At 50.8% G+C, this 15,952-nt stretch overlaps 1 protein-coding gene across 1 annotated transcript in view; it reads left to right on the forward strand.

Moving 5' to 3' along the window:
* DNAH8 (dynein axonemal heavy chain 8) overlaps positions 1-15,092 on the forward strand; it is a 255,491-nt gene extending 240,399 nt beyond the window's left edge. Inside the window, exons 87-89 of the mRNA XM_084889523.1 lie at positions 25-214; positions 11,270-11,391; positions 14,801-15,092. Coding sequence (XP_084745649.1) covers positions 25-214; positions 11,270-11,391; positions 14,801-15,088 — 600 coding nt within the window. The 3' untranslated portion in view covers positions 15,089-15,092. The remainder of the gene's footprint in view (positions 1-24; positions 215-11,269; positions 11,392-14,800) is intronic.
* The last annotated feature ends 860 nt before the right edge of the window (positions 15,093-15,952 follow it).

Raw genomic sequence — 15,952 nt, forward strand, 5'->3', positions numbered from 1 at the left:
TTTGGATGATCTCTTTAACTTCAGAACTTGCGGGATGCCCTGGACAACATGTACGATGCTCGCATACCTCAGATCTGGAAGCGGGTGTCCTGGGACTCGTCCACCCTGGGCTTCTGGTTCACCGAACTGTTGGAGAGAAACTCTCAGTTTTCGATGTGGATATTTGAAGGGAGGCCCAACGTGTTCTGGATGACTGGCTTCTTCAATCCCCAAGGTACGTGCTCCTAGGAGAGCGGGCAGCCTGGAAGGTGTGGGTGTGTGCACAGCAGCGCGGGGTGGCACACGTATCTTACATCACAGGGCGCAGGGGACAGCCTGCGGGGTGCTGGACATGCGCTTTCAAAGCTTGGAGGCCACAGACGATCTTCTGGGTTTGTTTTGCAAATTCAACCTTTGTTTTTCTTCTCGTCCACGTCAGCAAGCCAACGGGCTGTGGTTAGACCATGTGAAATAGTAAAAAGGTGCCACGCAAACCTTCGTTTTTAAATCTCTATAAAAATGAAGTACTAATATATGCAGAAACTGTTGCCAAAGTACAGGAGATTAGACTGATTTCAACAGTGATCACGTGGCAAAAGTTTTATTGCCTGAACTCTAGAGTCTGCCCTCTCCCTTCCCCCTTCTTATTTTTTTTTTTCTTGAAAAATGCTCTGCATTTAATCCTTCATCCTGGGGATGTTTGCTGTGTAATGTACTGACTGACGTCAGAGACTTCATAAAGTTCAGAAACACAACTTTTTCTCACTGCAACATGGATGGTGTTACTTCACGTAATTCTTGACTAAAGCAAAGAGATGGTGACCCCCTGGCAGTCCCACACCTTGCAGCTCCCCTGGCGATGCCATTTGAGAAGCGTGCACGCTTAGAGCTGGGGTGTGTCGCTCTACTCGCAGCTGTGTGGCTGAGTCTCATAAAGTAATGGTAAGTGAGGGACGTTAAGCAGGACTCACTGTAATGGTGCCCATTGTACTGTACGTGCAATGAGTGCACGTACACTGTATAATTCCACTTGTACAGAGCCAACAGGCAAAACAGACCCACAGTGTGAAATGAGGTGGTGGTTACCCTTGGGGGCAGTTAGGGATTGTGAAGGTCACAGGAGGGCCTCGGGGTCAGGAATGGCCCATTTCTTGATCTGGACATTGCATTTCTTGGTGAAAATGCACGGAGTTGTACACTTTTCTTTGCATGAGTAATACGTCAATAAACAGTATCCCTTAAAAGTACACATTTAATTATCCTCAGGGTACATGCATTCATTCACTCCGTGCATTTTCAAATGCCCTAATATTTTCTAACTTTGAAACACTAACCCGCTAACCTTGGTGGCTGTTATGAGCTTACCAAGTGGTGCCTGTCAGATTTGAAAAGGACAATTTCACTTCTCCATTTTTCTCCCAGACTTTCCACTGAATTTGGGGAGGAAAGTTTTTTTACTGTGATTCTCAGATTCCGTGTGTCTACGTGTGAGTCTCTTTCCTCCTTACCAATGCTCAGTTTCAGTGAGTTGTCACCAGGTGACTCCTGGCTTTGGAGCCTGAAGAAATAGCATTCATCTTAATTACGCTGTTTAACCACCTTCTGTTTGCCAGCCCTCTGCTGGGTGCTTTCAATAGGAAGAAGTCTGAGGCCTGATTCCTGCTCCAAAGGGACCCGTGATGTGGTTGGCGAGACAGATGCTCCAGCAACTTTAATGCAATGAGAAGGCAGTGCCACCCGGGGACAGAGGACAGAGAGGGCGGGGCTTTCGGAGAGCTTCCCCTGGAGGCAGGGAGTAGGGTTTGCCAGGCAGGGATGCCCACAAAGGCAAGGCGTGTCCAGGGAAAGGAGGAGCAGTGTGGCCGGAGCTGGAGCTCTGGAGCCGGAGACGGGTAGTGGGGAAGGAGGCTGGAGCCTGAAGTCTCATTGGAAGGGAAGCAGGGGGCAGATTGGATGGAGCGGTTAAACGGGAACCCTGGAGAGCGCAGGGCTGGGGTGAAGGCAGGTGCCAGGCCAGTGGTGCCAGAGGCACAGGCTGGGAGGGAGGGCGGGATGGCCAGGTGGGAGGTGTGCTGGCAGACTTGGAGTGTTTGAGACCAGCCAGAACCAGTGATTTTAAAAACTGTATGGTTTTGAGGATATTTTTAATATTTGGAAACCAAGGGAGTGGGTTGGTTCTTCCCTGGCTTTCCACAGACACAGACAACTAAGTCGGACATCACAGCACACAATCTCTTTCAGTAATTTTCCTCATTAAAATGTGACTTCAGCCGTAGCTGGTTTGGCTCAGTGGATAGAGTGTTGGCCTATAGACTGAAGGGTCTCAGGTTCAATTCCGGTCAAGGCACATGCCTGGGCTGTGGGCTCCCAGGGGGCATGCAGGAGGCAGCTGATCAATGATTCTCATCATTGATGTTTCTATCTCTTTCTCTTTCTCCCTTCCTCTCTGACATCAATTTTTTAAGAAGTGACTTAAGCCTGGCCAGTGTGGTTCAATGGTTGAGCATTGACCTATGAACCAGGAGGTCACGGTTCAATTCCTGGTCAGGGCACATGCCCTGATTGCAGGCTCCATCCCCAGTGGGGGCATGCAGGGGACAGCTGATCAATGATTCTCTCTTATTAATGTTTTTTTTTAATCTTTAAATATATTTTTACTGATTTTTTATAGAGAGGAAGAGAGAGGGATAGAGAGTTAGAAACATTGATGAGAGAGAATCATTGATCAGCTGCCTCTTGCACACCCCCTACTGGGGACGTGCCCGCAACCAAGGTACATGCCCTTGACCGGAATCGAACCTGGGACCTTTCAGTCCGCAGGCCGAGGCTTTATCCACTGAGCCAAACCGGTTTCGGCCTACTGATGCTTATATTCTTATTAATGTTTCTGTCTCTCCCTCTCCCTTCCTCTCTAAAATCAAAACATTTTTTTAAATGTGACTTAAAATAACAAGATATTAACAGGAACTTACCTTCGCTTGGAACTTTCTGTTAGTGTTACAAGCCAGCTCACTGAAATACAAATGCAGGCGTCCACCTCAGGGTTGCTTTTACTCATCTTTACTTGTTAATAATCCACCCCTTTCTCTCTCTTTTATTTCTGGTTTCAAGGTAAAGTTTGATTCCTCCTCCCAGGGTGTTCCACGTGTTGGAAAGCCCGGACTTGTTCCAGCTCCCTGCCCTGCGCACACAAGCGCACAGACACTCGCCTTATCAGTGATTGCTTTTCTTTTCCGCGTGGAGGGCAACTTCCCCGCATACCAATCGCTCCTCCACTGCCTTCCCCACCCCTTATCTCCGTCCCCATCACCTGGCCAAATCCCCAGAGCAGGGAGCGCTCAGCCACTCCTGCCATCAGCCTTCAGGGTACTAGCAGATCAGCCCTTCAGACTCAGGGCCTCTCCGCTGCTGTTTATCATCAGAAATTGACTTCTCAACGAGAACGTATCTCCTGGATTCATAGCCCCGAACCCTGTAGTGAAATACGTTCTTCAGGTCAAAACATTTAAGTAAATATTTTAAATTTGAAAAGCACACGCTTAAGCAAAGCATGATGCAATTTACCAAAAGGCCATAGTTGCATCAGAAATATGCATTGTCAAAGCCACTCAGACTGTAACGCGCTTGAAGTGCTCCGTGGCTGCATGCCTGTCTTTGTGTTCTTACAATGTCGTGGCATTGGACATGTCTGGTGTGTCTCCCATCATGCCTCTGCTCCTCGCCCTGCAGACCCCCTTCCTCTGAGGGCCACGCAGCTGCAGGATGGGTGTCGGCCGGAGCCCCCGCTGATGGCTGAGCTCAGGCGGTTGGCGGTGCTGCTCCATGGCACTGTGGTGGCCCGGTGTTTGTCAGTCACGTTCGAAGAGTCTGGCTCAGTGACCAGGCAGCTAATCTGGTATTTTCAGCCCCTCCACACTCATTACTGTGGCAACTGACAAGCTCAATATGTGGCAGTTAGATCTGATTGTTGAAATGGTCAAGCCCTCTGCACCCATGACCCTGTTCAGTGGTGCAGTTTTGGGCAACGTGTGGGCGTGCCTCCGAAGAGCTTTCTCAGGTGTGGACTTTCAGAGCGTTATGTTCGTGTGAGTTAGACTCTGGTGTGTGTGGTCGTGTGTGGGTGTGTGTGTGTGTCTGGGAGAGAGAGAGAGAGAGATATGGGATGGGGGGTTAAAACTGAAGACTATGAGTTGTAAAGTCTGACTTCAAGCCAGGTGCTGACTGCCTTTGGAGCCTCCTCCTGTGCTGGGCCAGCTGCTGGGGCTGTGACCACTCCCCCCCCCCCCCCCCCCAGTGCTCCTGATGAAGCAGTGGGCGGGCCAGTGTGCTCTCCAGCTCTCTCACGCCTCTGGTCACACTATGCTGACCACTCCCTCTCCCTACACTACAGTGACCACACCTTCTCTACACTACACTGACCATGCCCCCTCTCTCTACACTACACAGACCACCCCCTCTCTCTACACTACACGGACCATGCCCCCTCTCTACACTACACTGACCATGTGATATAGTTATTTTCAAGTGTTTAATTCACTCTGGAGCTTGAGGCCATTTGGATGCCAAACTGCACTGGTTTTTCTGATTTTTCCTCAGCGTCTTGACAGGCCACACCAGTCTGTGGTGGCAGATACCGGCGACAACTTGTCATTTACTGTTAACACAGATGGTGATTTCAGTAGACGGAGTTTGCTGAAGCAAGGAGACCGATAAGCTTGGCCTGTTATCCTGTTCCTGTAAAACCACCTCGGCCTCTTGCCGGTGTTTGTCTCCACATGGTGCCGTCTGCACGCAGCAGGGTCTGAGGGCTTGTCTGGGGACAGTTATTGGAGCATTTTTTTGGGTGGGAGAGAGCTCCGATGGTTAATGGAGCTTTAGCCTTGAAGAGGCTGGGGATTTCTTCCAACCTAGTAACAATCTAAGCATGCCCCGTGGCTTCCTTCTGCCAAACCCCAGCTGTCCCTAACATCTGAGGGGCTCTGAGTGAATGGACCCCGTGTGAGTGACAGCACTCACCTGCCTGTCCCCAATTTGCAGGACGACAGGGCTGTGCCAGCTTAGAAATGCCTCCAGAGTGAGTAACAGCCCCTCTCCTTGTCATTGTGTGTGAGGGGATCTGATGCAATGGCTTTAGCCACAGCCATATCCTTTATGACTCTAGTCTCTGCACACTGTTACTTTCCTCACCACCTACCTGGCCCCTGGGAACCTGGCCAGCCTCCACCCTGCACTGACCTTCCCACCAACTCCACTGCCCTTGCCTATGCTGGGATGCAGCTTCAGGAATTCTCATACCTGGCTTGTCCAGGGCCTGCCTTGGTCCTTCTCACCTCCCAGAGAGCTGGTTCTTATCCCATTGGGGGCTCTTCTAAAGCAAGTTCTACCCTTGGCTCAGCCCTTCATTGATGGCCTCAGCCATTCTCACCAGTGCAGCTACGCATACCTACCCATGACTGACTTGTCTGAAGCCCCAGCCCGAGACTCTGATCCTTCACTTCCGAGTGCCAGCACAGGACATGCCCTCCCCTGCGGACTCCCCAGCACTACCCCCTGGGCCTCTTCCTCCCAAACCAGCCCCGCCAGGATTCCCCTCTGTGGGCCTGGGCATCCTCCTTGTCCAGATCACAGGAGCTCTTGTGAAAGGCCCCTCACATCCAACGGCTTGGAAGAAGGAGCCAGGAGAGTGTAGCGTCATGAAGCTGAGAGGGGAGGGAGAAACAGTGGCAGATGCCCCCAGAGGTCAGGTCAGATAGGACCCAGATGGTCAGGTGGCTGTCAGCAAGGAGACTCCTGGCAAGACAGCTCCAGTGGAGTCGGGGGAGGTAAAGGAGCTGCAATGCAGGGGAGTGAGGGAGAGACAGAGGGTGATTGTGGCCAGCAGGGAGAATGCTAAGTGGGACCCCAGAGACCCAGATGATAGCAGAAATTTGTCTTGGAAGAGGAGAGGCAAGTTAGAGGGGTCGATTTGAAAAGGAAGGATTTTCTTCCTTTTTTTGAGCTTCTTCAAATATTGGTGAGAAGGGGAAGGAGCCAGGAGAGAGGGAGAGGGGCAGAGAGAGGAACGGGGAGAAAGAGTTCAGAGGGTCAAAGAGGCAGGAGGTGGCGCCCCAGTGGACAGATGCAGGCCGGCCAGGCGGAGGGCCTCGCCTATTGGAACCAGAGGATGGGGAATGAGTTGGACGCAGGAGAGTTGGCAGGCTTAGTGGCAAGGAGTTCTCTTTGAAGAAGGAGGAGGCACGACCTCAGGAGGCAGGGAGTGTTGGAAGAGAGACTTGTGGAGGGAGCAGAAGTTTGGGAGAGAGGGCTATGGTGGGGTGAGCATTCGAGGCTGGCGATGGTGAAACCTGGTGGTAGCTGTGTGTTTCTCTTGGGATTGTTAGTAGCCTGGTACAGGTGTAAGAAGGGGGGCGTTCGATTCATGAGGAAGGGGGGGGGGGTGCTGGGTAAATGATGAAAAGGTCCAGACTACTAGTAAATAGGAAAGTAGGTGAAGAAAAGGGAGGAGGAGGTCGTCAGAAATGATGAATTCAAAGAACTAAGGCAGAGGTTCTCAAGCTTTTTAATGCTGAGACCCTTTAATACAGTTCCTCATGTTGTGGTGACCCCCAACCATAACATTATTTTCTGATGGTCTTAGGCTCTACAGCAGCGGAGCCTAAGACCATCGGAAAACACAGATATTTACATTACGATTCATAACAGTAGCAAAATTACAGTGATGAAGTAGCAATGAAAATAATTTTATGATTGGGGGTCACCACAACATGAGGAGCTGTATTAAAGGGTTGTGGCATTAGAAAGATTGAGAACCACTGAACTAAGGGGCCAAGATGCTGAGAGGGGTGCCAAAGAGACCCAGAGGATGGCAAGATGTGCAGTGCCCAGGGCAAGTGGCATTTGGCAGGAACAGTGAGGGGAGGGGCCTGTGGCCAGAGGGTGTGGAGGTGGAAGCACAGAGAGCCTCCTAAGAATGAAGAAGGACTAGGATGGCATCTTCATAGCCAAGTCGGGTTCTAAGAGCAGGGAGAGGGAGAGAGGTGCTGTGACGAGGCAGGAAATATTGAAGCTTTTGTACACCGTTGAACCACCCCAGGGGCAGCGGGAAGATTTGGGAGGGCAGGCACAGTGTGAGTCTGGGCCAAGAGAAACAACGCATACAGCAACACATGGAGAAGTCAGGGCCGTGCGAGGAGTTGCCTTTTGGCGAGTGAGACATGGTGGGCTTAGCCGATCCCACCGGGAGTGTTAGCTCAGCTCTCCAGCTGGTACCCAGGCTGTGTCCTGGATGGAGGATACGGTGGGGCACGTGTGTCTCAGGGGATGTGGGGAGAGTGGTGGCACCACTGACAGCCTTCTTCATCTTGTGCTTGTCTCCTGGGTCATTTCTCTTCCTGCTTGTCAGATTTGTTTCAAAAACAAATGTGGGTCAGTGGCCTGTCAACGGCCTCTTGCGCAGATCTTTATACGGAGCGTGATCCTCAGCCCTGTCCACCGGGAGAAGGGCCTGGGGTTTCCGTCCATACGATTGCCGGGACCCCTGACCAGTGGCCTCAGAACCTGTGGAGGGGAGGCCTCTGGAGCCTGTGAGGTTAACTTTCTTAAAAGCTCCACTGGCCACTAAAGGGAGCAGAACCTCGGCCTGGGCCTCTGTCTCCCAGTCATGTGGTTGGTCCATCAGCAGCACATCCTGGGGGCGGGGTAGAAACCAGGACCTTGGGCCTCACCCCTGCCCTGCCTCCTGAGTCAGAGCCTGCACTGTAATGAGTGCTCCTTCCCCAGATGAGACCTGCGCCTGGAAGCAGGGCTGACGCCGCGTCCCAGCTCTGAAGATCCTGGCTTCACTGGGCTGGGCTGTGGCTCGGGGATCGGGATGTTAAAGGCTGCCCAGGTTTTTCTCATGTTGAGTCAGGTTCAAGATTCCTGCCTTAGAGCATCCAGCAAAGTCAGGAAAGTGCCCGGGGTGCTTTTATTCACCTGGTGGATCAACCCCGTCTGTGTTTAATGGTTTCTGAGCTTTTCTTTAGCTCACCAAGGCCCTCCATGTGCTTCTCATAGGGGGCAGAACTGCCGGTCTTAAACTTGTGGCAGGAACATCATTTCTCCTCATTTTCAAAGACACTACTGGGAGGCATAGCAACCGATAAGATAGGAAACACTGCACAACCTAAGGCCCGTTACATAAGGACTGGTTCATTTATTAAAGGAAAAAAGGTGCTGCCATAGAACCATAGTTACTGAGTGCCGGTCAACTCCTCATAAAACCGAGGAGCACAATATTCCTGATTAGTTATTTCTGTCGTCCTTTCTAAGACCCTGTGTGAAATGATCCTTACAGCACTCCATAGCGTTCTTTAAGCCAACTGATTGCACCGTCAAGTGGCAGTAATTGGTTTGCTGAAATGTCATTGTGTAGATTAAGACTTTGCAAGTGTTGCTTTAGACCTGTCTCCAAAGTGTAATTCCTACTTAAAAGTGAGTGATTTCTTTTTTTTAAGAACAAGCTTTGACACATGTCATAAGAAAGCATTGGGCTGTGTAAGTCTTGACGGGAAACATTTCTGTAAAGCATCTCTCTCAGACCACACGTGACTCCCACATTTGAATATCAAATCACCCCTTTTCATGTGGGTGGCTACCTCTCAGGGAGAATAGAATTATTGTAATTGAAGAGTTTCCCCAACTTTTTCTTCTCACTTCAGAGTCAGACATATGAATGTATGAATCGCTCTCCACCCCTGGTGACTGAGTTTTGGTTTGGAATTATTGAAACTACATTGGTGCCAAGATAAAAGTACTGCTTCTCAAGCTTTTATTTTAGAAAATATATCAATGGCCTTTTCAGGTTTCAGACAACATTGATTTTTGCCTCCCTTAGACTTGATAGAAGTCTATAAGAAAGTCATTTTTTAAATTCAATAATGAACTATTCAGTGGAGTCGCTATGGTTTGAATTCTACAAGATCATTTTTTTTTTTTAAAGAAGCCAAATGAAAACTATCAAGAATTGGAAAAAAAGTCTCCGTATTCTCTGAGTGGGCCCAGCCCTGGAACAGCCCCTTGTCCCCCGCGCTGGGCCTCAGACATGTCTTTAACACTTTCCTTTCTAGTAGCTCCAGGTAACGTGTATTCTAGATTCCACACATCGCACTGGCAGACAAAGGGGCTTTCTAAGCATCAGAAGGGTCTTCGCTGAAGTCAGCAGGAGGGGAGGGGGAAGGGGAGGGGGAAGGGGAGGAGGAGGGTTCTCCTCAACTGTGCTGGAGTTTGTCTGTGACAGCGATGGGAAAAAGTCTCTGTCACAGAAGAGAGAATCCTGCTCCTTTCTCACCTGACACCTGTGGCGTTGTCCTGAGGCCCACATGGAGGGAGGCTAAATTCACAATTTAGTTGGAACTTAAAATGTCAAAGGAAAATATAATTATTAAATGTGTGCAGATGGATGGTTAAGACTGGGATTCACGTGACCTTGTGCACTGACAGGTCAGCTATGAATTGTAAAATGTCACGAAATCAGGTCAATTGAATTCCCAGTACTCTGCTCCCAAACACAATGTCTAACAGCACGTGGTGCACGGTTCACGTTGAATGATGGAGAACTGGACAGTATTACTGTGGTCATATGTACACTGTCTGGCAAACACGCAAATGTTTGTTTCACTACTGAGTGTGGGATCTCCAGGATTTAAAATGGAATTCCACATAATCGCATGCTGATCAAATCACCTCAAATGACCCCATTCGTAGAGTAAGAAGTTGCTGCCAGGTAAACTTCACCAGGTTTCCCACTCTTGGAGTTAACTTCTCATGTCATAGTCATCCTTTCTTCCAGGCACCCGTTGTTTTCTGAAATTATAGTTTTAGAAGAATCAGTCACTCATGGATTGACTGACTAATTTTTTTGGGATTAACAGAAGGACTCTCCTGAAGCCCAGATCCTGTTTTAGTGAGCACTCTGATCAACCTTATATGCTTTAAATACAACCAGGTCATTTGCCTGCTTTAAATATTGAATGGCTTCCCACCATCCACAAAATCAAGTCCAAACTCTGACCCTGAAAAACCCTCCTCTACCTTTGTCCTGACCTTCTCTGCCATTATTGCTTCACCTTTAGCCTAGACCTCCACGCCTTCGCACATGCTGTTCCTCCAACGGGAACTGTCCCATCTGGAAACTGCTGTGTATCTTTCCAGCATCGCCTTCCGCTTCATCTTCTCAACTCTCGTGTGGTTCGCTTTGTTCGCCTCTTTGCTCACAGCGACATTGGGTTATAACTCTTCCTCCCTCCAGACTGAGCCCTGGAATGCTGGGCCTGTGAGTGGCTCTTCCTCTTTGTAGTCATCCCACTTGGAGCAGTGCCTGGTCCGCATGGTGGCCACCCCCCAGAGAGTTAACAGGTCAATGAGCACCTCCCCAAGTTTAGTAACCAGGGAAGAGCTTGGCAATGGGAAAACTTGACCTCTCTCTAAGCCAGGCTAGGGGCCTATGCTTTCTGTCTAACTCCCAGGGATGTTAGGTCTGTGCCTATAAGTATGTCTGCAACTTGGCACAGCGTGATGGTCAGTATTAACCAGGAGGCCTCAGTGTGATATGTCACAGGTAAATCCTCCTAAGATTCTGAAGTCCATTTTGCAGTTTAGGGTATAGTTGCTAACACCAAATGCTACTGTTACTGATTTGGATGGCATCGTTTGCAAATACTGAGTTTAAAGAAAGGCCCCAGTATGCAGAATCATGTAGTGTCTTAAAATAACTGTATTATGCATACTAAAGCACGCAGCTTTCCTCCAGCGTGATTGCTTTGTTTGATCAACTTGAAAGTTGGGTTTTCTATTTTGGCATTATGAATAAATGAAATTGTTCCATTATAGCAAATAGAAGCTCGATAATGGTTTGATTCAAGTTTTAATTGGAATGCTGTTCTCAGAATATTTTAGCATTCCAGTCTGGATTCCAAGATATCATATCTTCAAATAGAGACGATGCGCTGGGACCAGGTTACCATCCTTATAGGACTTGAGTGGCTGGAACCTCAGGAGAATTTCAAACCAAGACTCTTGTCTGAGGCCGAGAGGAAGCTGTTCTGCCGGGAGCTCACGGGAGATGCTGAGCTCATAGCAGGTCCCCATAGAAACAAAAGACTGAAAGAAATGTCCCCGGAGGTCTGATATGACTCCTCTGGATGGGCAGCCTTTCGAGGCTGATAAGCAAATAGCAATTAGCTCTGCTCCCTTTGTTCCTCAAGTGGGCTGCAAGAGCTGAGCCGTCAACATTCTGTTTCTTTTTCTTCAGGCTTCCTGACAGCCATGAGGCAAGAAGTGACCCGTGCCCACAAAGGCTGGGCCCTGGACTCCGTGACCATTCACAACGAAGTTCTGCGGCAGACCAAAGAGGAGATTGTGACACCCCCTGCGGTAGGCGCCCCGGGCAATGGCAGGGACAGTGCTAGAGCTGGGGCGGAAGTTCAAGTTCTGCCTAGAGTTGACCTGTGCACACCTCCGTCAAGTCCACTGGCTTTGCAGCCAGGGCCTTTCCTCATTTGCAGCCAGAACAAGCACCGGGAACCCGTTTCTTTATCATTACAGATTACAGTGTGCTTGCAAGGGAGGGGTCTCCAGTTCCTGCTGGGGCTGCTCGGGGAACGGGAGAGTGTCAGGACCCGAGTAGAGACTAACAGGACTGACAGGCCTGAGTGCTGGGCCAGTTCCGGCTGCAGGGCCCCGGGTGGGGCACAGGGAGGGGCTGGGGGTGAACAGACACCCTTGGGAGCCACTGTCTGTGTTTTTGGAGAAATGCATGGACGGTCTTTCTCTGTTGCGAGTGGGTGTGGGGTTCTTGGGGGGCCACTGGAATTAGCATTTCTGGAGGCCCCCACGGGAGGACGGGATATGGTAGAAAGCTTTATTTGCATGGAATTACATCCTTGGGTTTCCAAAGTCCCTGAACCTAGTCCTGGAACTAGAGTAATTGAGGATTCAGCAGAGCTAGGAGCCAGCATCCAAAGTTTCCTTTCCATGGTGGAATCCGGTCCGGTTTAGCATCAGGCTGGCTGTAGCCATTGTGTGTTTAGTCCACATGGCCATGTGGGAGAATGCAGGAGGGTGAGAGTCCCATAGGCTGGCATTCGAGTCAAGAGGCTAGAGCCAAACTCCTCTATTTAGTATCTCAGATATTCCCACTCTTGCTGTGGTCACACCTCTTCTGGCCAAAGAACTGTTCCCAGGTGTGATTGACAGGCTAGTACCTTCCCTATGTCACCCAGACTTAACTGGGCACACATCTATTCCTCCTCTGCCCGGTCCCGTGGCCCCCTGGGGAGTGTTGGGCCGCAGCCTCCTGGCAAGGCTGCACGGATGGCTACGATACTGGCCTTTCCTTTGCTTCTTTCCAGTTAATTAACGACTGGGTTAATTCCCAAAGGAATCTCACCTGGACACTTACCTGCTTTGTGAATTTGGACACGTTCTTTAACTTTTTGAACCTCAACTTGTCCAACTGCAAAATGAGGAGGGTACACCAACCTCACGCAGGTGGTTGTGGGAGTTTAGTGGGATCATTTGGGCTTGGTGCCAGACCCCATAGAGACACTCAGCAAATCTTCATCCGCTTTTCTCTCTCTGGCTTTCATTCCCTCAACTGTCCAGTGAGGGCATGGACCATGAGACCCTCAACTGTCCAGTGAGGCAGGGACCACGAGATTTCCCAGTCCTGGCCCCTATGGCCCCTTTGTAACAAGGACCTCCTTCCCTCTAGCTTCCAGGAGTGTGGTCTTTACTCCTACCTGAGGTCTCAGCAGAGCACCTAGAGTCTCTGTATGTCCAGCAGCAAAGGCTGTCCTGCCATTGGCCTCGGACCTCTCCCAGTTTCTTCCCATTATGTGATGTGAAGTCCACGTTGTTAGGTATCTAGTCAGCAGCACCCGGTTTCCAGGTACCCAGATGTGCATGTGTTTCTTAGGGCTGTGGTAACAAACTACCACAAACGGGGAGTGGGGGGACTTAGAACAATAGAAATTTATTCTCTCACAGCCCAGGGGGCCAGGAGCCTGAAGCGAAGGGGTTGGCAGGTTGCTTTCCTGTGAAGGCTGTGAAAGAGAATCCACTACACCCCCCCACCCCCGACCTCACCTCTTCCACTAGCTTAGGGGGGTCCTACCATCCTTGGCTTCTCTGACCTGTAGCTGCATCACCCGACTCTCCGCCTCCAATGTCAGTGGCCTTCTCCCTGTGTGTATCGCTGAGTTTCTCTCCTCTCCTTGGAGGAACGCCAGCCAGAAGGAACTTGCCTCTTCCAACCCGAATGACCTAAACGAGTTACATCTGCAAAGAACCTATTTCTGAATAGTCACATTCTAAGGGTCTGGGTGGATATGAATGTTGGGGTGACACTGTTGAATCCACTGCTTTTAAGGATAACTATGGCTTTGTAAGATTCTGAGACCATCAGCAGCCTTGAAGGATGCAGTTTGCTGTCCGATGGTACCTAAGTGGCTGTTGTTCATGCAGCAGCTAATGTTGTTGTGATCGCCTGGCTTGCCCCTGTCAAACCAAGTACCTCAGTTTTAGCTGAGAAAAAGGCGGCCCTCGTCCTGTTAGGAAACAGCCTGCAATTATCTCGCTGGCTTTATTATCATTATAGTTACTCCCCGCACCCAGTCCTCGCTGGAAATGGAAAAAGGGTCACCATCTTCCACATAAATACTCTTTCTACGCTGACGTGATCATTGGAGTCTCCTGTGACTCCCTGTTGCCTCTCTTGGCTTGTCTTGCTGAATATGTGTTCTGTGGCTCCCTTGGCCTGTAAGGTCAAGTTCAAACCCTTCAGCTTGGTGTCCAGATCCTCCCTGCTTGGGCGCTGACTTATTGTATCACCCCTAGACCTACTGCCGAATCAAATGATGCAATGTGGGCTTTGCATTGCAAAGGGCTGCCCACCCTCCCAGCTCCCTGCAACATCGCTCTTGCCCGGGATGCCCAGCCTCTCTCCTCCATCTTCCCACATGCAGCCTCCCTTCAAGGATTCATTGCCCACAAAGACCCTGAGCACTCGGCCCACAGTGCCTTTCACCGCACCGGGCCTCGCACTGTGCACCAGGCAGCCCTTCCACACGTGGGTGCGGGTGTTGGTGCTGAACTCTGTGTTTTGTCTCCCGATTCAATGGTGGAACTTCAAGGGCAGGTCCTACTGTGTGAAAGAGAGACTTGAGGTGATGGCCAGCCAGTGGTGAACCAACCATGCCCGCTCTGCCCCTCACACCCAGTCTTATCCACCTCCCAGCCTGGGCAGAGGGGGAGGCCTGGTGGCACAGACCTCACTTCCTCCTGGACCTGAGATGACAGTAGAGCCATCGGTTGGCTTGGCTGGTGCAGGTGGAGGTCCCACATGGTGCCTGGCTCCCAGTACTGTTCCCTGCTCCCACCTTCCCCTCCCTTCCCCCCCTCCCCCCACCACACACACACACCAGCTCAGACCTGGCCTCTGGGGGACTCAGATGGGGCCCGGTTGGGGCCTCTGGAGACTGTCAGGCCGCTGCAGAGCTGATTCGGTGCTGGCTGAGTCTGTTGTTGCCGGCAGGCCACCCGACGCCCAACCCACCGAGAGCAGGAACATCTGTGCAGGGCTCGTGGCCTCGAGGTCGGCTGCAGGGAATTGGGCTCCCACCTCACTATGTGGCGTGCCCAGCGGGCTCTCTCTTCTTTGGGGGGCTCCTTAAGATTGGGGTGTGTCCTCCTGCCAAACGGGCAGCCTTCGCCACAGTAACGGGTGCCCACTCACAGCACCTGATTTCTGTCCTCCCCTTCGCCCCCTGCCTGGCTCCTGCAGGAAGGAGTGTACATCTACGGGCTGTACATGGACGGCGCGGCCTGGGACCGACGCAACGGGAAGCTCACGGAGTCCACGCCCAAGGTGCTGTTCACGCAGCTGCCCGTGCTGCACATCTTCGCCATCAACTCCACGGCGCCCAAGGACCCCAAGCTGTACGTGTGCCCCATCTACAAGAAGCCCCAGCGCACCGACCTCACCTTCATCACCGTGGTGTACCTGCGCACCCTGCTGTCCCCGGACCACTGGATCCTGCGGGGCGTGGCCCTCTTGTGTGACGTCAAGTAAGCTCATCCCAGCAGCCTCCTCGGCCGCCGCCACCGAGAGTCAGAGCCGTGTCTCCTCCCCCTGCTCACTGCTTGCTTATCTTTCTAAATTAAAAGGTCAGTGTTCCCTACCCGCTTGTGTATGTGTGCTTTCCCCGATATCAGCATGCCAAAGGATAATTCTACAGTAATGCTTTCCATTTCAGGCAACCGTATTCCATCGTAATTACCTTTTAGAACACGCAGGAAGGTTTGAATTTTAAAAATCTAAAAGTATTCATTTGTTGCATCTAGTAGATGCAAACTCTTCTTTCTAAAAAATTCCACTTTCCCTTCAATAAAATCTACCCGTGTCCATGATTTTCGTTTGAGCTTGGCCTTCTGTCGGTGTCTGTGAAATGGGAACGGGGTGGAAGGGAGGGGGGCGGTTCGCTCAGCACCCCTAGGGTCCCAGCTGTCTGTGAGCGCTTTGGAGCTCAGAGAACTCTGCCCTCCACCCTCCCCTCCTGCCCAGCTCCGTGGAGATAACGGGGCGCACATTTCTAGGCAGCAAACGGAGAAGGAAAACAAACTCCATCAAGTGCAATTATGTTACATGCTTAATGCCTTGAAGACCAAAGCCTTTACAAAGAGAAGCTATTTCTTTGTAAAGAAACTCGGTTGGAACCTTTATTTCCTGCTAAAGGAAGTTGTCAATTTAACAAAACAAATGGGGTCCTCTATTGAATTCTCATGCAGCCTCAGGAAAGTGAAAAAGTGTCTTCCCACCCAGAACCCTCTCCCTGGTCCTCCCCTCAGAACCCTCTGCCTGGTCCTCCCACCCGAACCCTCTTGCCTGCTCACAGCCAAATTCACAAGCCTCATTTTCTCGTCGGTGCTGAAGGCG

This window comes from Pipistrellus hanaki (genome assembly GCF_964339955.1).
Source record: "Pipistrellus hanaki genome assembly, chromosome: 7".
NCBI lineage: Eukaryota > Metazoa > Chordata > Mammalia > Chiroptera > Vespertilionidae > Pipistrellus > Pipistrellus hanaki.